This window comes from Furipterus horrens, unplaced genomic scaffold (genome assembly GCF_987537825.1).
Source record: "Furipterus horrens unplaced genomic scaffold, mFurHor1.1.pri manual_scaffold_11, whole genome shotgun sequence".
Classification (NCBI taxonomy): domain Eukaryota; kingdom Metazoa; phylum Chordata; class Mammalia; order Chiroptera; family Furipteridae; genus Furipterus; species Furipterus horrens.
In genome coordinates this window covers 12,879,995-12,903,462 of record NW_028327181.1, presented here as the reverse complement: position 1 = coordinate 12,903,462, position 23,468 = coordinate 12,879,995, and the positions used below count along the sequence as shown (strand labels likewise).

Genomic DNA, 23,468 nt, shown 5'->3' with positions numbered 1-23,468 from the left:
CCTCTGCCTTTTTAAAAGTACCTGTATTTAGAAAAGAATCTTCCTTGATAGCTGCACACTCACTAGTCCCACTGGGTTGGGAGCAAATGATGCTGCTGAAATACAAGGATGCATATGTGGGTAACAAGATGCTATTATTCCTTTCTGGCCTGAAAGGCCTCCTCCTCTCTTCATGGGGGGTTTGAATCGTGTGATGTGAGTTCTTTGTGGTTTTAACCCTCGCAGCTTCTGTTCCTCTGCATTCATTCCACCTTCCAGCGTCTGGGCAGAGCATCAGAGGACAGAAAAATAAGTTTCCTCCCCAAAGAACCCTCCCTTCCCCTGAAAGACTCAATTGCAAATGTAGTCTGAAGTTACACCTGGAGTCTTTCTTATTTCCAGGGCTTGGGCATTCCAGCCCCCCAGGAGAAAAACAGAGCTGATCCCCCGGATTTCAGAACAGGGCACCTCGCCTCCCACACAAACCCTTACAGCTAAGTCTATGGACGAAGCCGCCCCTGCCTCCCAAGGCTGTGGATCTATGATCACTGCTGGCGGGTGGCCTTGCTGAACAAGGCGATCGATTCTGGCACTTGTAGCATAAATGACCCGCTCCTTCATCATCGAGGGAGTGTCAAAGAAAAACATTTTGTTAACTGGATTCCCTTTGCCCAGAATGGTCAAATCTCTCATCCTTTCTGGAAAATTTTCTTTGTCATATATCACTCTTCTAGAAAGAAAACACTTTCTTATTTTGCCAGCATCCAGGGAAGCCAGGGTGGCCAGGGAAGGTTTGTGTAACACCTTTGCTGCCTTCAGAAGACCACGGGAAGGAGGGGATGTGGCGAGACCTTTTAGAGGCTGGGAAACTGGAAGAAGGAGCACAGGAACTGTTTGGGAGCAGACCTGGTTAAGTACCCCACCCATGTGAAATTCCAGCCCAAGTTAATCCAACAAAAAAAGATACTCTTTCCAACCTAACCTGGGGACTTTGCACTAAAAACACCATGGGCATGGATCTCAAAGATGCATGCAATCCGATGCAGCCACAGAATGGCATTGCTGATGGGAGCAACTCAACCTGTTTTTGCTTCCCCCCCTGCCTCCGCTGCTGTGTTTGCCATTTTGAAGGTCTTCTACCAGCCTTCAGCATCGATTGAGGCTGTGTCCATGAACCTGGCTGCAGCTGCGAGACATCCAACCACACCTATTTCAATTTTAAATATAATAAATACAGTGAAGAAAACAGGAAGTCTTCAATAAAGAGTCTAAAGAAAAGACAGCCAACACTCTGGGGTTTTTCAATCAAATGCCATATGGTCTCGGGATGAATTTCTCGAGGAGGCTCTGGTTGAGTCCGTATCTGTGAGTTCCCTTCTCACACGTAGCTCTCTTTAGATTGAAACTTCATACTCTCTGGTTTCCTGCAAGAGGGAGAAGTGTAGATCTATTAAAGCCTTCTGTGGTAGTGACACATTGGTGGCCCTAGTTCTTCATCCATCCCCATGTCCACAACACTGGTCATGGGACTTGCGGTGACATCTACTCTGACCCTGACTTGCTCTGGCCAAGGGGTTAGAAGGAACTGGGTCACAGGAGGGGCTTGAAAAGTGCTTGTGTGTTTCTGCTTGTGCCCTGCCCTTCTGCCTTCACCACGAGCAGAGCATGACTTGACAGCCTTTAGTCCCAGCAGAGAGAGAGAGAGAGGGAGGTGAGGGACATGGAGAACAGAGATAAGTCCCCCAGCCCATGACTAGCCAATCCCAGATGTGGGAGTGAGCTCAGGGGACCCAGGGCTACCACTCAGCTGAAACTACCTGGAAACACTGTCTTGCAGATCAATGAGCAAATGAATGAGCTGCCTTGAGCCACTGAGTGCTGGGACTGTTTGTTACGCAGCATGATTATAGTGCTAGGTAGCTGATATACTATGCTAATAAGTATTAACAAGGTCTGGTTTCTAAAGTGCTGTTTTCATCAGCTTGACCTTCTTTAAGGATTTGGAAAGAAGTTACATAGACTGCAAAAGAACATATGGCCTCTTCTTATTAGTGTCGTATCTAAAATGACTACAAGGTATGGGGAGCAACTAGTTCAATTTCTCTAATATTCATGGAATGTGTGTAATATTCTCTAGACCCCAGGGCAAAGGGCAGGGAGATATAAGAAGTCATACGCTGCGCCCTAGAGGGCTGGGCCATAGGACATATTTAATGGAAGTCTATTGTTTCCACTGAGTCAACACAGATATGCAATCAGGTCTGTGCTTCATGGTATATGGTATATGTTCTCCAAATATTGGGAGATGATTACAGAGTGAGGTTGAAGGGTTGTGGTTTTGCAAAGTCATGACCAAGCTTCTGGTTCCTCCCATGTGCCTCTGGGCCACTGCATGGTTCTCTCTGGCATCTTCTATAACCACCCCCTAAGGTCTACCCACCTTACAAGATTTAGCTTGACATCACTGTATCAGTGGCGCCTTCCCCCATCACTTCTCCAATAAGTGTCCCCCATCCTACACTCTGGTAGCACCCTGTCCAATTTCTGTCATGGTCCTTAAAAGTAATGACCGGTTGCAAGCAAGATAGTCATTGGCATATTTGATCGAGGTTGAAGGGAGGCAGGATAGCATAATGATTAATGGTGCCAGGTAGAGTTTGCATCCTCGCTCCAGGCTGTGCCTTCTGGTGGTGTGCAACCTCAGCCAAGTCACATTTTCCTGTTTCTGAACCTCATCATCCCCGTGAGTCAAGCACAGACAACTGCAGAATCTATCACAGGTAGTTGCAAGGATTCAAGGAGACCTTGCACTTCAGATGCCCAGCCTATGACACATCGTATTGTTGTCGTTATTGATACCTGTCACCTTTGCAAGACTATAAGCTCATTAATGGCTGGATTGTGTCTGTTTGGTTCATGACTGTGTCCCTAGTGCCCAACAAAGGCCCGCCACTCAAATGTGCAGGGATGTCGCTCACCACCATTCATTAAGGCGTGGAGCTCACTAAGATGTGCGGGAAGTGGCCTGTTGCCACCAGGCCACGAGTGGGCACCAGCCCATCTCAGCCATCTCTCCATGGGTATTAGGTGCAGCCCCTTCTCTCTATGATCCTTCTGCCAGAGTGAACAGCATTACCGGCTTGTCATCGGCTTGCAAAGGGAGCAGGGCTCTGACAGCAGTTAGCTCAACGAGGGTCATAGTGGGGATGAGAGGGGACCACTGGCCGTGCCTTTCTGCCAGTGGCATCATGAGCAAAAGGACATGAAACCTTCTGTTGTGATGTCCGCGAATTCAGAGCAGACAAAGAGGGAGGCCCCCAGGAGAGAGAAGAGAGCCACTCACCCCTGTTTCATAAATGGGGTTGTCAAACTCGGTTTCCACGGTGATCTGGCTGTAAGGGTGTGAGTACATCAGAGGCAGGCGGAGGTTGGAGTAGTAGCGACATCTGGGGCAGAGGAAACAGAGGAGAGAGGAGTTACTCCATCCGGACTGGGAGACACCTTACGACACCCCAGGCAGCGATTTCCAGGCTTTCCATCCCATGGCACACATAAACTAATTACTAAAGTTCTGCGGCACACCAGGAAATATATATATTGCCCATTTGACAAAAAATAATTTTGCTTGATTTAAAAAAATAGTAATTACCTACCCTTTTTCCTCCAAAAAATCAGGTGCCTATACTTGTGTGTGAAGATTTCTGGTACCGAGAATTAACCAATCAGAAGCAACCTTATTATGTGATGTGACCAATAAGATGCAAATCTATTACATGACCTACCTATTTATGGTTTAAGACAGGGCATTCACACTGGACGGCTATTGTTGCATTGGCTGCTGTCATTTTTTAATCTGACGATCTAAGGGAAAAGAGGTCTGTGCCCCTGACTAAATAGTCAGATACTGCCTGTTTTAAAAATTCTTACAGGGCACTGGTGGCAAATCGCTGCCTGAGGGCAATGGTTAGCGCCACGTCCTGAGCACCGGCACCTCCACGAACCACAAGGAGGATGTGTGGAAACAGCTTCTTGCAGGCGAAAAGCCAAGGGGGGTAAAAGCTGAAATCATAATTGCTCTCAACTTCCAACCCAGTCAGTGATAACTGAAGCCTCAGCGCCTCCCCTGCCTGCAGAGGGGGTGGGGCTTAATTTGCTTTCCCCCCCGAAAAGTAATTCAAGTCCCTCTTTAATGCAAAGAGCGACAACACCAATGAGCATTTATTGAGCGCTTGCTAATGCTGTGTTGTCTTAGAGCGGCCTCCCCTGAGCACCTCTTTAAAGGTGGGGTCCCTCTGTCACCACATTCTTTCCTTCATTGTGTTTGTCACAATATTATAATTTGTGTTTGTCTCCTCTCCCCCTGCTAGACTGGGCCAGGGACAGTTTATATTAGGCAAATACCTGCCCCAGGGCCTTTGCACAGGCTGTTTCTCTGACCTGGAATCCTCTTATCCCAGGTATTTGCATAGCTTACCTTAGCATTGTTTTCAAGTCCTTGCTCAAATGTCATTTCTCCAGGGGCCTCCACTACCTACTCCACTTAAGGTGGAGCCACTGCCTCTACCCCAGTTCCCTTTTTCTCCCTTCCTGGCTTTCTTTTGCTTCTTTCACTTCTCACCTTCTAATGTATTACATCTGTTTCTCATGTATTAGTGTCTATTTTCCCCCATTAGGACCTGGGCCCCACAAGGGCAAAGCTGTCCTTCAGTTTTTCTTTCTTCCCCCTACAATGATGTCCTTACAATGTCTGGTACCTATTGGCTTGTCAATACATAGGGTTGTTGAATAAGTGAATGAATGAATGAATGAATGAATGAGTGAGTGAACGATGGAATGAATGGGTTGGTAGGACTGGTGACGTGAATGTCTGTCTCATCAAACCACAGCTCCCTGGGGCCAGGGACAGTGTCTGTCCTGTCGGTGGCTGCCTGCTCAGCCCTCCTACTATGGAAGGTTGGTAGGTCTCCAACATAAACATTTATCCCTAGTTGAGTTGAATTACATCATCCTTCCCTCACACAAATGCCACTGTCCTCAAGCTGCAGGTGGAGACGCTGAGGTCCAGAGAGGTGAAATGCCCAGCCCCTCAGTGCAGTACTGGTTCAGTGCATGGTAGCCCCCCTACCTGGTGATGTAAATGTAGGCTCCTCCCAGCAGCAAGGAGATGATGAGAACAGGGATGAAGATAGCCAGCGCCATGTTTCCCCCTTCCAGTGACGTCTCGGCTGCCGCTTCTGCTACTGAACACACAAGCCAGTGAGGCCTTCATGTCGCATACGCTCAGCCCACGTGGTACCTGGCTCCCCGGTGAGCACCCCCTCCCCCAGTCCTGCACCCACTCGGAGAACTGACATCACTGAGTCTTCGCCATTGGAGAACCATCTCCGAGGGGGAAAGAGGCGGAGACTAGAGCTGGTGCTGTTTCTTTGCAGCTGAGTCCAGACCCATCCTTGAGTGGGGTGCTCATTGGGACGGCTGAGAATTACGCTGTTTGAACCCTCATCACACCATGCCCATTTTGTGGGTGGGGGGTAGGGGGGACAGTTGAAATCTGGTTAAAATCCAATTCAAGGGAAAACTTAGAGAAATTCCCAATGTGCTGACTGGGAAGGCAGATTGGCTTGACATTCCATGGAGTGGAGAGGAGGGAGCTTGTTGTACCCAGACTGGTGGGTCCCTCCCAGAGCTGCTCCATCAGCCCCTCCAGGAGGGGGTGCTGGGCAGCTGGGGCTGGTCTCAGTACTGCTCACCCCGATGGTGCCCCAACTGTGAAGACCCAGGTTTGATTCTGAGGCCAGGCCGGCACATTCTCTCGGCCTCACCCGGAGCCTCCCACTCCCTTGCAAAGTTTACGGAAATCACAGGAACTACGATAGCTGTGGCAGGGGCCAGGGGACCCCACATCTCTCTGAGCCCCCAGGGTTCCCTCTGCCGTTCTCCCCGCCATGTCTAACAAAGCTCAGCTGCTCGCCAGTCTATAACTCATTAACCGCCATTTACGGAGATGGCAAAAGCGACCCTCACACCCACAATAAATGCATGCGCACAAAACGTTACAACGGCGCTATAATCTCTTAGCCAGACCTTGAAGGCAGCCTCATGGTTCACTGGCTGGCAAAAGGTAGAAAAGGGATGGCCTGAAAACGCCAACATCATGAAATGCTCAGTGAAGTGACTAATAACATGTCCCCTGCACTGACATTTAAGCCCTGGCCCTGTCTGCTCAGATTAAAACGTCAGCTGTACAAGGAACAGTGACTAATGCCGTGTGATTCCCGCAGCCCCAGATTCGGAGGGAACTACTTATTGCCAGGAAGCTAAATGGCTCCAAAAATAATAATTAAAGCTGCTTAACTGGTTACAACTTAGAAAAAACAAAACAATATATTTTTATGTTTTTTCCTGGCGCCATAGCCTGGTGAGTGGTTTTGTACCACTGAGTGGAGGTTACAGAGAATATAGAATGTTTTCGTTCTGAGAGAGGCTGGAAAGGGAAGGAACCATGAAATGAAAACCCCAGCACCTCCTGGGTAGCTTAAAGCATCTGTTGCACATACTAAATCTTACTGGAAAATTCCTAATAAAAGGAGAACAGAGAAGAGGGTACAGGGACAGATATGTGGGGGAAGAAAAAGACCAAGTGAAAAGCAGACCGCAGAACATCTCCCAGGGCTGACTTTCCTTTCCGAAAACAGGACGGTGCTCAGTGCAGGCATCACTGGATTCGGTTTCCCAAACAGAACCACGTGGCTGAGAAGTTTTATGCTATGGTGATGCCTTGTCACGCAGAAGGACCCTCACATTTTCTTACGTCATGAACTGTACTGACATCATATCCATTTCAGGTCACAGTTAGGACTACACATTGTAAATTCAATTATTTTTCTTTACAATACCATTTGTTTTGAAATGATCTTCAGCAGGGCGAAGGAAGGTTTTCTGTTGTTGTTTATTTTTGGTAAGCCCATGGACTTGGAAAGTTCAGAACCTGCCCTTGTTTTTTGCTATTTGCTTGAATTATTGCATTTTTCAGGATGGAACTCACCTTCTAAAGCGTGTTCAAAGCTGTCTTGATTAACTGGAAGAGAAACAGAAAGCACTGGTCAATGTCAGTTCTGATACCTCCAGGTTCCCCCGTCCCCGTGTTCCGAGTGGGTTTCGTTACCTTTACAAACAGGCAGGGGCCCGTTCCAGTGGGACGGCTGTCCCAGGATGCACCGAATGGTCACCTCGCCCATGAGCTCGAAGCCCTCGTAGCACATGAAGGTGAGGGACTCTCCTGGCAGGTAGAGTCGCTTGTACAGGATTTGGTACCCGTTTTCTGGCAGCCCTGGGTTGTCACATGCCAGGGACTCTTCCGCTGAAATGCAAGCCGAAAGGAGCTCTGATGAGATGATGCCAACCTTGGGGACCCCCGCTCAGAGCCTGCGTGATCTGGCCATGGCCACTCTGTAGCATGCTCCCTCTACATCCCCGTTCCTCAAGCTCACCTTTCTCTCTCTCACCTCTGGGCATGGGCCACACATGGACACAAGAGAATGTACTGGGCTGTGAAATACGGGTTAAAATCTTGGTTCTGCTACTTACTGGTTAGCTGTGTGACCTCCAGCAAGAGCACAGACTCTCTGAACCTCAGTAAAACAGAAATAATAATAGTACCTATAGTAGTACCTGTTTCACAGGGACTTGGAAGATAAAATAATAATGTTGTAACATGTTCTTGGCATGTCCTGGATGGATACTCTATAAATGATAGGGGGTGGTGTTAAGTTATGAAATATTCCTTCTGCCTTACACCTTACCTGCCCACCCAGGCTGGATATGTCTTGTCTTTCAATACTCAGTCCCCATTTCTCCACCTCTAGGAAGGCCTCCCTGATACCCTCTCTCCCTAATTCAGTCACTAGTCTTTCTAGTTCTTTCTCCACCCCAACACTGCATACACTGTATTATATTTAATCATTTACTATTAGTTTCCCTCAAAGGGCCCAGTATACAGTAGGAACATCATAAATGACCCCAACATACATAGTAGGAGCATTATAAGTAACCTCTGTGGGTACAATATTGACTTCTCTGAGCCTTGGTTCCCTCATCTGTATAATGGGTTATCTCATAGGGCTGCTTTGAGGACTAAAGGAGCCCACGACTGTGAGGTGAGCAGTGCAGAAGGAGCACCCCAGGAATGCTGGCCACTGTGTGGCCTTTACGATTTTTGTCCCCTCTTCATACCTAGTGTATTACTGTTTACTTGATAGTTTTTATTTCTGTTGATTCGCTTTTCCACTTAAATAGTGCTATACAACTTAGCGTCACCCTAAATAATATTTCTATAATCACAGATTTCAAATGTCACTGTTCATTTTCTTATCAAAGCAAAACACCAAAAAAGTTAACCTGGGCACTGTCTCAAGCAAGCCAGCTTGGTACCACCCGTGCTGGATATCACACTCTAGGGAAAGGCGGCCCAGGGCACTAAACTTTACAGTTTATGAACCCCCAGAGTCTAGAATTACTCGTTTATTTATTCATTTATTTATTTTTGGTCCGGCAGATATTACTCTTGCCCCGCTGTGCCAGGTTTGTGCCGGGAGATGGGTATAATGTGAATTAGAAAAGATGGTTCCTATTTGCTCAGAAGTCAGCCTAGGGGGACAGAGTAAGGGCTGTCTAGTGATGGCAACCCGGTGCAGGAACGGCTGCGATGGGAAAGCACAGGGGACAAACCCCACCTGACCTGGTTGCGTGTGGGAAGGTCAGGAGAGGCTTCCAGAGGAATCCTGGAAATCCAGCGCTCTGCTGGGAAAGAGTGAGTACTCAGGCTGGGGACCAGGAATGAGGGGTGGGGTCGGTGGGATGAGATGCTGATCTGATTGGCTGCTGCTTCCCTCCTTCCTGGGTGGGTGGTGGGGAAGTTGAGGGATCCTTATGGCTGTGTATTACCTGCAATGTAGCAAAGTGGCCAGCAGGTGGCAATGGTAACACACAAGAATCTCCCCACAACCTTTTCCTGAATCTCCTTTCAGAAATTAACCCATGAGTGAGTACAACAAATATTTATTGAGCACCTTTTCTGTGCCAGGCCCGTGCTTGGCCCTGGACATACAAAGATGAACAAGATAGATATGACCCCTGCCTTCATGTAACTTAACATTCGTATATTCCACAGATATTTTCTGGATGCCAATCCCGTGCCAGGGACTGTCCTGGCCCTGGGGAGACAGAAAATGACAAAGGATAAATTCCTAGATCTGGGTGTAAAGGAAGATGTTGCCAGCGGGTTTAGGAAGACAAGGGGAGATGTCCACCCCGCTCTCACCTGGCTGCACTGCAGCCCCCCTAGATTACTCACTGCTGGGTCCACGTTCCCAAGGCATTTTGATTTGTCACCCAGAATATTCTTTTTAAAGTTCCCCCAGATGATTCTAAATTTCAGCCAGAGCTCTAGGGCTGAAGGGTTTGGGACTCAGAACCGCAAAAAAATTAATTGTTTAATTAATTTCCAAAATATTCAAACACTCATTCTGTACCAGATGCTTTGCCTATATTATTTCCAGTCCTTCCCCAAATCTTTAAAGGCCGTAACCATAATGACCAGACTAGCCAGCATTTACTGAGTGCATCCTACATGTCAGGCACTATTTGGAGTTTTGTATCTATGTTCTCATATAATTATCCTAACGTCCCCAAGGCACAGATATTACTATCACCGTCCCGATTTGTATCTGAGCAAATAAAGCACAAAACTGCTGGGCAGCCTAAATGAGTTAGTGGCAGGGAGAGGATTCGAAGCCAGGTGGTCCAAGCCCACTGTTCATCACCATACCATATGGCCACTTTACAGATGAGAAAACCGAGGCTCAGGGGCAAGGTCACTTGTGAAAGACCCCTCCTCACCCCAGAAGGAAGTAGCTGTGTTGTGATTTGAGTCCAGGATTCTCTGTAAAGTTAGTTGATTCCATTTTGATCCAACCATCAGTAAACATCTGAGAAGAATTTCATATGAATTTCTTTCCTGGCAGAAACCAGCTTTCTTTGGGGGTGGTTGTATTTATCTTCTGCTCCCAGAAGATGGCAGGAGACTGACATGAAAAGTGGCTTGAATTTGAAACTGGAGATCTGAATCTGCTGTGTGACCTTGGGTGAGTCCCTTCATATCTCTGGGTTACATTTTCCTGCCTGTTAAGTGAATGGGCTGGACCAAGACCCCGTCTTCAGCTGAGACTGAGCAGCTGAGCAGTGACATGCACACTCTGAGGATGTACCCACACTTTGAAATGAAATCAGGTAAGGTAGGTTTTCTCCACCTAGATGCTGTTGACATTTGGGCTGGGTAATTCTCTGTGTGGGGGCTGTCCTTTGCCTTGTAGAATGTTGAGCAGCATCCCTGGCCTCTACCCACTAGATGTCAGTGGTACCCTGTGGCCCCTCTTGTGATAACCAAAAATGTCTGTAGAAATTGCTGTTGACGAATGTCTCCTGGGGAGTAAAATCACCCCTGGCTGAGAAACACTGACCTAAGGTTTAAAAATTCTGGTTGCAACCCATTTGGCTCCATCCTGTTCTCTCCCAAGAACTCAAGGGAGTTAGGCTAATGGTCTTGTAGACATGGTCACAAACCTCCCCTCGTTTTATTTTTTCACTCTTTCCCTTTCTTTAACTATAAGAAAAAATGTGCATTTTTGAAGCACATTTGAGCAAAATGCTCAAAATCAGGTTTGCTAGTTACTTTAAAAAAATTGATTTGAGAGAGAGAGAGAGAGAGAGAGAGAGAGAGATTTGCTGTTCCATCCACCCGTGTATTCATTGGTTGGTTTTTGCATGTGCCCTGACCTTGGAGCAGTGGGATGATGCTCTAACCAGCTGAGCCACCGGGCAGGGCAGGTTCACTAGTTATTGTTACAGCTGGATTGTAATATATCCCATAAGTGGTAATTAGCAAACAGTGTTAACTGAGCACTTGTTATATGCCAGACATATTGTTATGAGCTTTTACATCTATGGTTGGCATGATCATTTTTTTAGTCTTTTTGATGGAAACACCAGATCATGCAAAGTCACACAGCTGGCAAGTGGCAGAGCTGGATGCAGACCCAGACCTGCTGGATTTCGAATTCTTTGCATTTAATGATTTTGCTGTAATGAAGGACCCTTCTTATGCTCAAAGCCCCTGAGCTATCACAGATTCCCCCGAGCTATTGCTTTCTCAGAGACAGGAATTTCTAAATGAAGACAGACACTTAGCAAGAGTTGGCATGCTAGCCAAGGTAAGGACCTCGGGGACCGCTCATCAATGGGAGCTTTTACTAAGGTCACCGTCTGGCCATATGGGCTCTGCCAGGGCCTCCTGGGGAATCCCCAAGTGCTTCCCCAGTGAGCCACCCGCAAAACCCTCTGAATTCATCATACCCTCATTACTCTGGCAGTGTGGTTTATGTCCTCTGGATGGGAGCCTGAGGAGTCATTTACCATGCCACCATCAAAGAAGGGAAGTTGCAAGAAAGCCACAATGTGTAATAAAGGCCACATCAGTATTGCTAACAATAACAACACCAGTAATAGTAACAAATATGGGGCCCGAGGGATGAGAAAATTAATTGCATACAATCCTAGCAAGTGAGTCAGGTGTTTGTTTCTGTTAACATATAAACAGATCATTTCAATAAGCTACAGTAAGTTCTGTGATAGCTATAACTATATGTGCCATGGGAATTCAGAGAAAAAAAATGTGACCTAGTATAGGCAGTCAGAAAGGCCTTCCTGGAGGTCGTCAGCAGCCGTCCGTCTCGAGAGACGATGGTGTAGCTTCTTAAGAGTCTATCTGCACCGCCGAGAATGGTTGTGCAGTCCGACTCGGGAGTGACACGGTATCTGTCTCCTCCCGTGTTGAATCGACATCTTGCGATGACGCTGGAGTGTCCTCTCCAGTGAAGCTGAAGCTACAGAGCCTGGGCAGGGTGATATGGAGGGTCTGCTGTTGCCCATGCAGCAGACCCCCCCTCTCTTCGCAGCTGAAGGGTCCAAGGGAAAGACGGAGTCAATACAGCTTGGCTTCAGGTGCGCCGCAGGAGTTGCCGGTGTTGACTACAACGTCAAACCGCCTTAGGGACTCCGGCTCCGGATTTTCTGTCGGGGTTTACTCCCTTAGCCTTTCCCCTGAAGAGGTATGCCGCAAGGCAGCGGAGGTTTTTTGGAGTCAGAGTTTTCCTTCTCTGATGTGCCCGACTGGAAGATCGAACCAGCGACACTTAGCTTGCAGGCCGACGCTCAATCCACTGAGCCAAACCAGCCAGGGTGGTTCCTGGAGGAGGTGATACTTATTTATTGTTATTTTCTGCATAGATTTGTTTTTCCTCCCATCATTTCCAATAGGTCCCAGGCTCATGAGAACATGGATCATGCCTGTTTACACATTGCTGTATTTTCAGGGCCTATCACCACAGTTCCCAAACTGTGTATCAAGGACCCCTGGGTGCCACCACAAACTCACAGCGGCGTTGTGAGATTTTTTGAAAAATTTGAGGAGACACAGTGACATCTGTCAGACCCATGGGAACTACTAGCTCCAGTCCCAGTTTCAACATTCCCTTTAATGATGCCTCTTCTTTGCAAATCTGGGGGTTCTGTGGCTGCTATGCTAAAAGGCAAGAGCTGTGACAAATTAAGGTGGCACAGGAACTGAAGGAGGCAGAGTCCAGCCTGATGCTCACGTTTGAGAAGTTCCATGGAGCCCCACAGACATACGATCCTGGTAGTAGTCACTGTAGATATTTAAGAATGAAATGAAAACGTAATCTTTTCTTTCAAATTCGGTGCATTACTTTCTCAAACAGCTACTAAGTTATCCAGATATAGCTACTTATTAAGGTGTTTGGATCGAATGACATAGTAAATAGAATTGTTAGGTATTTTGACCTAAGAAATTGATGAAAAATTCCTGAGACACCAAAGGAATCTTTGAGTTGAGAAAGTTTGGGAACATCTGTCCGGGCTGGGGCCTGCACGTAGGAAGTCCTATTAAATGACCAAATAAATTGCTTCCAACATCCTTGCCTGGCAGGAAGTGTTATTTCATTTTCAGCCCTCAGATGAGAGCTCCAAGGCTCAGAGAAGGCAAGCTACTTGCTCAAGGTCACCCAGTGGAGCTGGGAATGTGTCTGACTGTGAATCCCAGACCCTCCTCTACCGAGGCCTGACCTGTCTCTTCTTGAAGTGGCTTGGAGTTGGAGTGAAAGACATGGCTTTGAGCCCCAGCTGGACCAAACCACAGCCTTGAGCGAGTGACCCTGACAGAAGATGTGGTTGACCAGAGCTTATACAATTTGCTCCGTCTGTGTCATGAACTTGTTGGTGGAAGATCTTTGTCAGCCATAAAGCACCAGAACTTTGCCCAGAAGCTGGGATTACAGTGATCAGGTGGGATGATAACGCTTTTGGGGTTCGTCAGACTGTGTGACCTCAGGAAAGCGACTCACCCTCTCTGGGCCTCTTTTGCCTGCTTTTAAGTGGACACATGTACCATTCATGCAGTTCTGTGAGGGTTGAATGTGTTCATGTTGGGGAAGACCACGGCACAGGGAAGGTGCCCATCAAATCAGGGCTGTTCCATTGTTCAGTAGAGGAAACACTTTAAAGCTGTTCTATGTCTGAGAACATCGTACCTGAAAACACCCTCAGAACCCAGACCATAACCCCCCTCTCACTCTGGGCTCCTTGCTGCAAGAAACTGACCATGCTCTCACGCAGGTGCCTCTCCTGCCAGCCTCGCCTGCCTGTAACATTGCTGGAACCACATGTTGGATCCCTCTACAGGCTTCTGGGAGGATTGCGAGTCTCCTGACACCCAGCTTGGCTTGTGAACTCATTAAGCTTGGGTGTCATGGAAGCCGTCTCCGCTGAGCCCCAACACTGAGATTTCAGGGATCGGCACCCCAAAAGGAGGGAGGCTCGCTTCTCAGAAACCCATCCTCTGCCGCCACCCAGAGGCTCATTGGAGGCTGTGCCTTATTGGTGAAGGGCCTTTTTTTTCTTTTAAAAAATGGTATCTCCACCTTTCAGTATTTTACAATAAGCTTTGATGGTGAGCTTTTCGCGTCTGGGTTTCTGCAGCTTGAATTCCTCATCCTTACAAGTCACCAGGAGGAAAGGGAACTGAATTGGCTTCCCAGGTTTCCATAAGGAAGTGCCACAAACTGGGGGGCTTAGGACAACAGGGGTGCACAGCCCCCCAGCTCTGGAGGCAGCCATCTGCCATCAAGGTGTCGGCGGGGCCCGGCTCCCTCCGAGACCGGGAGGGCGCATCCTGCTCGCCTCTCCCCAGCTCCCAGCGTCAGCTGGCCTCGCTTGGCATTCCCTGACCGCAGGCGTAGGGTCCAGTCTCTGCCTTTGTCATCATGGGGCGTCCTCCCTCTTCTTATGAAGACACCAGCCACTGGATGAGCACCCGTCCCCACCCAGTATGACCTCATCTTCACTTGATGACAGCTGCAGACTCTCTTTTTAAAAACGGTCACAGTTACCGGGACTGGGGGTGAGGACTTCAACATCTATTTTCAGGGAACACAATCCAACCCATAACAAGAACTTGACCCAAAGGTCTGGGGACTGGGGACAGGATGTGGTCATGGTTAAGGCGTTAGGGCAGTAGGCTATGATCCCATGGGGACGTCCCTGTCACCCAACAGTGAGATAATGGTGGAGGCAAAGCTGGTGGAAAGGACCCTGGACTTGGAGACCAGGGTCCTGCCTCTGCCCATGAAGAAGAGCTATGATCTTAATCCTATTTGCCTTCAAGTTTCAATTCTTTTACACACACACCACACAGAGTTGTATATAAATAGTGTGTGCATACACACACATACATATTCACATGTGTTTATATATATAATCTATTTAGCAATGTATTTTACACATTCAATAAATGATAAATATTGTTACCTGTTTTTCCCCCTGAACTTTAGTTTCCCTAATATATATGCACACACATGTATATACATACATATATACCTACCACACACACACATGTTCACAAATACATCTAATGTGTTTCACAAAATGTCTTACACAATCAACGAATAACAACGATTGTTATTATCTGAAAAATGGGGCAGTTGTGTCTTATCTGTAAGGTGCCCTCAGCTGTATCTTATGCCCCAGACTCCCTTCAGCTCTGCAATTCTAGGAATCAAGTGCAGGGGCAGATGGGAAGAGGGCGCCATGTGGTCTAAGATTCCCAGTTACATGTGAGAAAAGAAGAAAAGCTTTAACTAGCTTCAGATTTTGATTCAGTCCTACCTGCAGTGTCTGGAGCTCGAGGTGGCTGTACCTTTAAGGAAGCTGTTTATAACACACCAAGGTACAAGGTCAGTGCTGCCGGCAGTTTCTAAGCCCCAGATGCGGGGTGTAGCTCGGAGGCCTCTTGCTTTCTTCAAGCAAAGATTCTGATCCCTGGCTGCACGTCAGAATCCCCGGCAAGGTGAAAAACCCTCCCGCTGCGCCCCAGACCAGTTGCATCCAAGTGCCCAGGGACTGTGACACCTTTCCAGGTGACCCCCAGGTGCAGTCCAGGCTGAGCCCTGGCTCTCCACCTGCACTGCCTGGTAAGAATAGTAACCCCTCTCTTTTCAGAGTGACCTGGGAAGCCTTTTTTGAGTTGTGGTTAAGAAACCCAAAAAGTATTTTCTTCCAACCAAACCTTTGCCTCAGTGGCTCCACATAGACAAGGTCAAATACTTTAAACCCACCCTGTTCAGTGCCCTGTGAACTGCTTGCTTTTATTGCAGTTAAAGAGCCAGGCAGGTCTGGGTTCGTCTCTGGCCTCCACTATTCACTAGCTGTGTGGCCTGGGCCATGAGTTCACCTCTCTGAACCTCCTTAAAATGGAGACAATAATGCCATGATCCCAAGGCTACCGGATGAAGAAGCAAAGGACACCTGGTAAAGGAGTTAGCGCAGAGCCTGGTACATTTACCGGAAATGTCGTAGTGGCCATGCTTTCAACAATACATGTTGGCTATTGTCCCGCGAGAGTGACAATAACAAACACTCCCAAAGGTGGAATGCCCTGCCCCCAGCAGCCCAGCCTTCCTCCCTGAATGAGGGAACGCGGAGTCGCGTCGGTGTCGCCCACACACAGGACTTACACACGCAGTGCGGCAGGCGGGATGTCCAGATGGGCGTGCCGGTCTCGCGGCTGTAGCAGGTCAGAAGCGAGCTGCCTTCCAGCACGAAGCCGGGGTTGCAGGTGTACTGAATGGTGGTGCCCACCAGCAGCACCGGGTCCGAAATCAGGCGGGTGGAGTGGTCCACCTCTCCGGGGTCGGTGCAGTACATAACTGCAGGAGATGGGATCAGACCAAGTGTGCATTAGGGCTCTTGATGGCCACAGGTTTCCTGAGAATTACCGGGTGACCTAGAAAGGCTCCTAATCTGGTTCTCCTCCGCTTAGGAAGGTAATGCATCTCAGGCTCACCAAAGGTGGCTGGAGAATAGGCCAGGGCGAAAGATACTTGGATTTCATGCCACTTGCAGGAATTTGCCCAAAGAAATGTTTGCATCAGAGCCCAAAGACCTATGGACAAGGTTGTACATTGCACCATTATTTGTAAAAAACAAAAACAAAAAAACCAATGCAAAATTTTTAACAGGGGAAGAGTTAAATATTGAACAGTCATTCATAAAATCCTGAGCAATCACTCAGGAGAGCCAGGTGAGTAAGACACCGGACTCAGCTATCACCCAACATGCTTGGCCCACACTCCAGGGGGGAGTAGGAAGAAGGAACAGGGGCTTGGGGCAGGCCAGCCACCTACTGCGGGGGCTGTGAACTGTGACTCCAGGGTCTGACTTAGTTTGTTTTGCTTGGCTACTATAGGAATTTTAAAGACCTGAACTTGAATGATGTTTTACATGGGCTAAGTACTGCAATCTCCTTCACCGCAGTCCGTACCACTCCCTATTGTCTGGCGCGAGTCTATTTCACTCATTTACATTATTTGCCAGGCTTCTGAAAGCACCCAAGTCTGAGATTCCTGCCCAAGGGCCACAAAGTGACATTTGTGAGCAGCCCCAAGGAGTTGGTGGAGTAGAAGGGAGGCCAGATTCCACATTAAATAATTCTTGTGCAGCCATGAAAACAAATTCCAGGGGATGGATTCACCACCCACTGACCTAGAGGAAAAAAAACAAGACTATACTTACTTTTCTCACAGAATGGGGGGTCACTGCTCCAGCTGAGGTCCCACTGGCAGGTGAGGGTGTCACTCCCCACAATGTCGTAGCCTGGGTCACACTGGTAGGTGATTCTGGCTCCCCTCACAAGCTCCGTGTGCGAAGTGGTTTTCCAGCCGTTCTGGATTTCGGGCAAATCTGAGCAGGAGTCATTCCTGGACACCTCTTTAAAACAAAGACGTCGTCCTTCAATGGGGAGGTGGCCTTTCTGTTTTTAAATGTCAGAGGAAAAAGCACACTTCCAAACCCCCTTAAAACAGTAAGAACTCTTCTACGGTGAGTTTTACAATGTCCTCTTCCCTGTGGGTCACTGAACTTACCAAACAGCCTCTCGGTTTGATCAGGTTACTTCAGGGTTTAGAGTTGGACAGAATCCTAACTCTGCTACTTACTAGCAGTGTGACCAGGCACAGTCACTTCTCTCTGCGTCTCAGGGTCCCCACTGTTCAGGAGAGCATAGCCATAATCATGCCTGCTTCTAGGGTGTCCCCTAGTTATTCTAGCCTGGAATTCACACTCTTGTATAGTCCTGGCCAACACCAAATCGGGCTGCCATGCATAACCAATAGGCTACTGCAGACACAATGATGTACGACTTCCGAGGCTACATTGTAAAAAGCATCGAGGCTCTTCTTGCTGTTCCTATTCTATCACTTTCTCTGGAGGAAGCAGCCGCCATCTTGTGAGGATGCTCAAGCAGCCTCTGGAGAGGTCCATGTGGAGAGAGTCTGAGAACTCCTGCCAACAGTTGGTGTCAACTTGCCAGCCACAGGAGTGAGCCATTTTGGAAGGGGAGCCACCAACCACAGTTGACGTCCTGACTACAACCCCATGACAGGCCCTGAGCCAGAACCACCCAACATTAGCTTCTCAATTCCTTACCCGCACAGAAACTGGGACATAATAAATGCTCATTGCTCACTTGGGGGGGGGGTGTAATTTGTTATACAGCGATGGGCAGCTAACACCCTCAGCCTCATCCTAAGAATGTCTGCAAATCTATGGGTTTGATGGATTAGTAAAGCATATTTTTGTAATGCAGATGAAGATCAATACTTGACTATTAAAAATAATTATCGGTGCATTCTTCAAGTCACGTTGTATTATCATTGGTGAACATTAAGCACACTCCAGAAAATGCTCCTCGCAGCTTATTATCGTAGAGTCTTCCTCTGGAATAATTTTGTTTTTCTTTAGCAAACTCTCATTACTAAGATAGTAATCCAAAGGCCACTATTACTCTTCTTGCTTCCAAGTGCGCACTGCACATATATTGAGAAAGAGCTAATTATGTCGTATAATTAATTTGCGGTTCTTATGTGCTTCTGGGGAAAGCAAAGCACCTCCGCCGTCTGCAGGAGAGCCATTCTGAGAGACAAGCACTGGCTCTTCCTGGGGGTTCATCGTGCGTTTATTTGGGGAACGGAGACCTGGTGGCTGTCTGCAGGAAGGAGGGAGGGGCGATGGCTTCTGGAATTGCTTGGTGGGGACCAGGAGCCTCTATTTTTAGGTCTTTGAAGCATCAGCCAAGCCCTGGATTTAGGACACAGCTGCAAATGTGCAAATTATGGGTTAAAGGGGAGAAATGGGGGCAAATACTGGATACACAATCTGCCTGGTGCCGAAACGCTTTGCTGAGAAAGCTTTGCTTGCTGAGTTTGTGTATATTCCTGTGAGACCCCGCCCCCATCTCCTCTGTGGCTTTTACCATATTTGTGATTACTCAGTTGCTGCCACCCTGAAGCAGAGACTTGACTTAAATCTTGGCCTCACAGTTTACACATTCAGTGGCCTTGGCCAAGTCACGTCCCCTCCCTGGTCTTCAGTGCCTAGACTCCACTCCCAGAGACCCTGATTCAGGAATCTGCATATCAGACACCCTAGGTGGAGGTTCTAGAATGATCTCTCTAGGGACCCTTAAGTTTGTTAGGAATGAGAAAACTGGCCTAGGAGGCAGAGGGCTTCCCATCTAATCCTTTTTATTTGTTTTAGAGGCTGTGTGACTCCAATCAGGTCAATAAACATCTCTGAGCCTCATTATTCTCAATCATAGAGTGGAGACACCAATCATGACCCTGTCTATCCTTCAGGGCAATGTGAATGCTAATTAATGTGCAGTTATATGGATTCATTGATTTCTTTGACTAAGATTTTGTGGGGACCTACCATATACCAGGTACTAGGAAAACAGGGTTTTGAAGTCATGGTTCTAGTTTTATGGTCAAGATCAGCACCATGGTCTAATTTCTAGGCAAAATAAATACCCAAATACACTGAGTACATGGCATAATTTACTAGTCTTACACTCATGGCAGACATCACTAATCAGTCATAGAAATCCCGTTCACTGAATCAAGCTCACACCCTCTGGTCCTTCTCAACACAGCACTCCAGGGAGCTGCTGCCATTTGATTGGAGTTGACCTTTAGTACAGAGCTTATTTGTTATTCCAGGGTTAGGGGAATAAATTCACAAGTGACCGACATTTCTTTGAAAAACACTGCTTACTCATCTCTGCTTTTTGATTCCCATTCCCTCCCATGCACTTGGCCAGACACTAGCAAAGCACAAGAAGCAGTGATGAGAATGGGTATTTGCTTCTGTCTGTGTAAAGAATTATGAGAGATCAGAACTATGGAAGCTCATGGTTCTGACAGCAGCCCTAGCATGCAAGTCTTGACCAACTTCCAAGGCTGGGGTTTAGGCCTCGAGATTGGCCTAGGAGCTTCAGGATTCTCTAGATGACCCCTGAAACTCCTGACCCTTCCATCTGGTTTCTCTACTGAAGGAGAATTGCATCTGTGTCTGGTCAAACCTAGACCTACAGTAGCAAATACCTCTCCCATGACACGACAGCCATCACTAATCAATCATGCCATTCCTTCCCACTGACTTCAGGCATCACCTCCTCTGAATTCTTTTCAACATGGTTTTCAGCATTGGTAATCACAAGCAATGGATTGGTACCAAAAATAAATACAAAGGCCCATTTGCCTTCCTTGTAAAGTTAACTGTATTTTTTAAACAGAAATAAGAACAAAGGGAGCTGTTCTCTCTTTTGTGTGCTACCCACGTTAGCCAGGCTGTGTACCTCTGGGAAGCAGCCTCTGAAACCCTGCACTTGCTTCTCCCACAGCATCAGCACATGATCCTGACATTGCCTGTGACCAGACTCCCCCCCATTTTCTTTCTTTCTTTTTTAAAGATTTTATTTATTTATTTATTTCTAGAGAGAGAGGAAGGGAGGAAGAAAGAGAGGGAGAGATACATCAATTTGTTGCCTCTTGCATGCTGCCAACCAGGAACGGGGCCTGCGACCCAGGCCTGTGCCCTGACTGGGAATCGAATCAGTGATCTTTCAGTTCACAGGCTGGTGCTCAATTCACTGAGCCACACCAGCCAGGGCTCCTTCTCCCACTTTCACCAGCCAACTCAAGGGCAGGGAACAGTATTCTATTCATTCCTAGAGCCTGGTGACTAGTGCAGGGCCTGGCACACAGAGGTGTCAAGAGATTTTTGTGAACCAAACTGCCTGGAAAATGAAGATAATGCATTTGAAGAATAAAATAAAATAATGCATGTAAAAGTGCTTGTCAGCTTCACATTGTCACACAAATCTAAGTTTCAGCTTCAATTAACAAGAGCACCTCCTCTTCCGTGCGGCCAAATGCACATTGGCCAGACTTCCTGGGTAACCTTGGGCAGCTTTGGAGAGAGTCAGATTTCTGCTGTCAAGCTGCCTACCGTTTTTGGAAGCCTGACTCAGGCACTAGAGGAGACAGAAGAGCAAAACTATGACCTCATCTTTTGGCAGGGAAATGGGGAGAAGTCCAAGGAGATAGACTGAAGCAATGTCACCAGAAACTCTCCTTCCAAAGGCAGCTGACTCTGGAGGGCACCTCGCCTGGCCAGCTGGCATAAGCTGCCCCGTATGCCCAGGGCACCGCCCAGGAAAGAGTGGGAAATGCATGTACAGTAGCAGCGATCACACTCTGAAAATACCTATGAGCACAATCCAGGGTAAAACGGCTCCTGAGAAACATGAGGAAGAAGATCAACACTTGTGTTTGCCTCTCTGACGGTTGCCTGTAGAGCAGGCAGGGATGAGAAATGCCCACCAGCTGGAAATAAAAAAGGGATTTATTTTCACACGCAGGAGTCTCCTGACACAGTCAGTGGTCAGGGAAGTGGCTTGTATTTCACAGGTGGGAGGTGGCACAGAGAGAACATTTTATATTAGATTGAGATGAGCAAATCTTCAAGCCCCAGGGGAGAAAGAACCAAGGGCCTGGAGTCTTGCTCCAGCCAGAGGGTCTTTGGTGCTGGGGGTAGAAGTGGGAGTCTGGGCAGAAGGAATCCTCCTTTTCCCTGCTCCATCCTGGCAGTCAAGATGTCAACCTTGTTCCTGGGAGGTGTCAGCATAGCCCCTCATTGCTGGCTGAAGCTTGCCCATTGAAATTCTCAAAGCGCGCCACACACCATACTGGATGCCAGAAGGAATTAGGCTTTAAGTACCCTCTTGCTCTCCCAGGTTCTCTGCTGTCACCAAGAATATTGGGAGTGAGAAACCCTAAGAGCTGGGAGCCTGACAGTGACCCTCAAGTAGGAGCCTGACTGTGACCCTCACGTATGAGCCTGATGAGCAAGTCCCTCTCCTTGATGGCCCAGAGCTGCTTCTGCTGTGACAGGACAGGGCTGAACCAGACACTCTGTCCGTTAAGGTCCCTTCCAGGGCTGGGGTCAGTGGGGCCTCAGGTTGGTCCCCTAATTGCTGGGGATGATGGCAGCCCGGACTAGGGCGGTGGCCATGGAGAGGTGCAGAGAAGCGCTCGAATCTGTGACAGCGTGGAGGAGGAGCTGAGAGAATGAATGGGACAAGGAAAGCGGAAGCAGCCTGAGACACCAGGGGAGATGCAGCTCCACCTCCAGGGATCGGCAGAGAGCAGCGGGAGCAGTTGGGTGGTGGTGGGGGTGGGGGTAGGGAAAGAACGAGTTCTGTTTTGGCCACATTAAATCTGCGATGCCAATGAGATGCCAGAGGATACTCAGTAAGGAGAGAAGTCTGGCGTTGATGGGTGAGTCCAAGGTGGGAGGTACACATTAGGGGTCAATGAAGGAGGAATAGGTTTTGTTTAAAACCATGGGGCTGAGTAAGATCACAGAGGGAGTGAGTTTATATAGAGAAGAGGACAGAGTCCTGGATGGAACTTGGGACCCTCCAGTGTTTAGGGGCTGAGACGAGGAGGGTGATGGACCCAATAGTGAATAAGGGACATTACAGGTGCGCAGCAAGGAGAGAAGGGGGTGTGTCTGGTAAAAAACAATAGGGGTATTGGATGGTCAGGCGTGAACTGAACTTGAACTTAGCTGGCCTTTTTTAAGGTGGGGAGAAGTAAATGGTTTGGAAGCCACACTGAGGATCAAGAAAGCACCACCTGCATCTGTTGGCCCTAAAGTTTGGGAGGTGGGGGAGGAAGGGCTGTCTCCATTCACGGGGCTGCAGGAGAAGGAGAGTTTTTATGGGAGAATTGAGCTTCATTTCAGGCAAGATGGTGAAGATGCTTTGGAATCTGCAAATACAGGATGGTGTTGACGAAATTGAGTCCCAGATGACAACAGATGAAGCATGATGAATCCTCAAATTATGAGGCCTAACCTACAAAGTCCTGATATCAACCTTATGAGGTGTGTACCACTATTTCCATTTTACAACAAAAAGGAAGCTCAGAGAGGTTATGTGACTTGCCCAAAGTCACCAGGCCATTGATAGCAGCACTCAGACTCAAACCCTGGTCCTTCTGAGTAAGGGCTTAAAAACTAGATATATTTACTGTGCTGATACATTAAAAGACTTGTAGAGCACAAAAGACCCCCTGTCCCCCCTCCCACCCAACCCACCAAAGAAAAGATACATCTAGAGGAAATCACCTTCACTCGTATCTAAACACATAGAAAAAAAGCTGACTGGAAGAGAGACCTACCTATGTAGTTCATGATAAATCCCTGGCCCTTCCCAAAGATGAGGCCGGCAGGGTCCGAGTGGAACTGGATGGTTACGTCTGGCGTGGACGAGTACAGCTTCTGGGGGCCACTGTTTCCAAGGTACTGTCCCAGGACGTGGGGCATGACCTCATCACCGTCATAGATGGTCAGGATGTCGCTGTTGCTCAGGTTCAGGCTTAAGGGCAGAGAGAAGGGGGCGTTGGGAAGCAAGGTTAGGGCTGTTCAATGAGCTTTTATGTTTTTCAGACAGCACGCAC

The 23,468-nt window shown here is 48.0% G+C and overlaps 1 protein-coding gene across 3 annotated transcripts in view; it reads right to left on the bottom strand.

Annotated features, from left to right (window-relative positions):
* Window positions 1–1,080: 1,080 nt before the first annotated feature.
* Window positions 1,081–23,468, bottom strand: part of SEZ6L (seizure related 6 homolog like) — a 159,960-nt gene continuing 137,572 nt past the window's right edge. The window contains exons 10-17 of one of the 3 annotated variants that reach the window (XM_090291691.1): window positions 23,190–23,386; window positions 17,179–17,373; window positions 16,122–16,313; window positions 7,145–7,339; window positions 7,025–7,057; window positions 5,105–5,219; window positions 3,323–3,425; window positions 1,081–1,403 (exon numbers count right to left, since the gene is read on the bottom strand). In XM_090291691.1, the coding sequence (XP_090147817.1) occupies window positions 1,374–1,403; window positions 3,323–3,425; window positions 5,105–5,219; window positions 7,025–7,057; window positions 7,145–7,339; window positions 16,122–16,313; window positions 17,179–17,373; window positions 23,190–23,386 (1,060 nt within the window). In that variant the 3' untranslated portion in view covers window positions 1,081–1,373. The remainder of the gene's footprint in view (window positions 1,404–3,322; window positions 3,426–5,104; window positions 5,220–7,024; window positions 7,058–7,144; window positions 7,340–16,121; window positions 16,314–17,178; window positions 17,374–23,189; window positions 23,387–23,468) is intronic. The other 2 variants (XM_090291692.1, XM_090291693.1) reach the window with 2 other exon arrangements.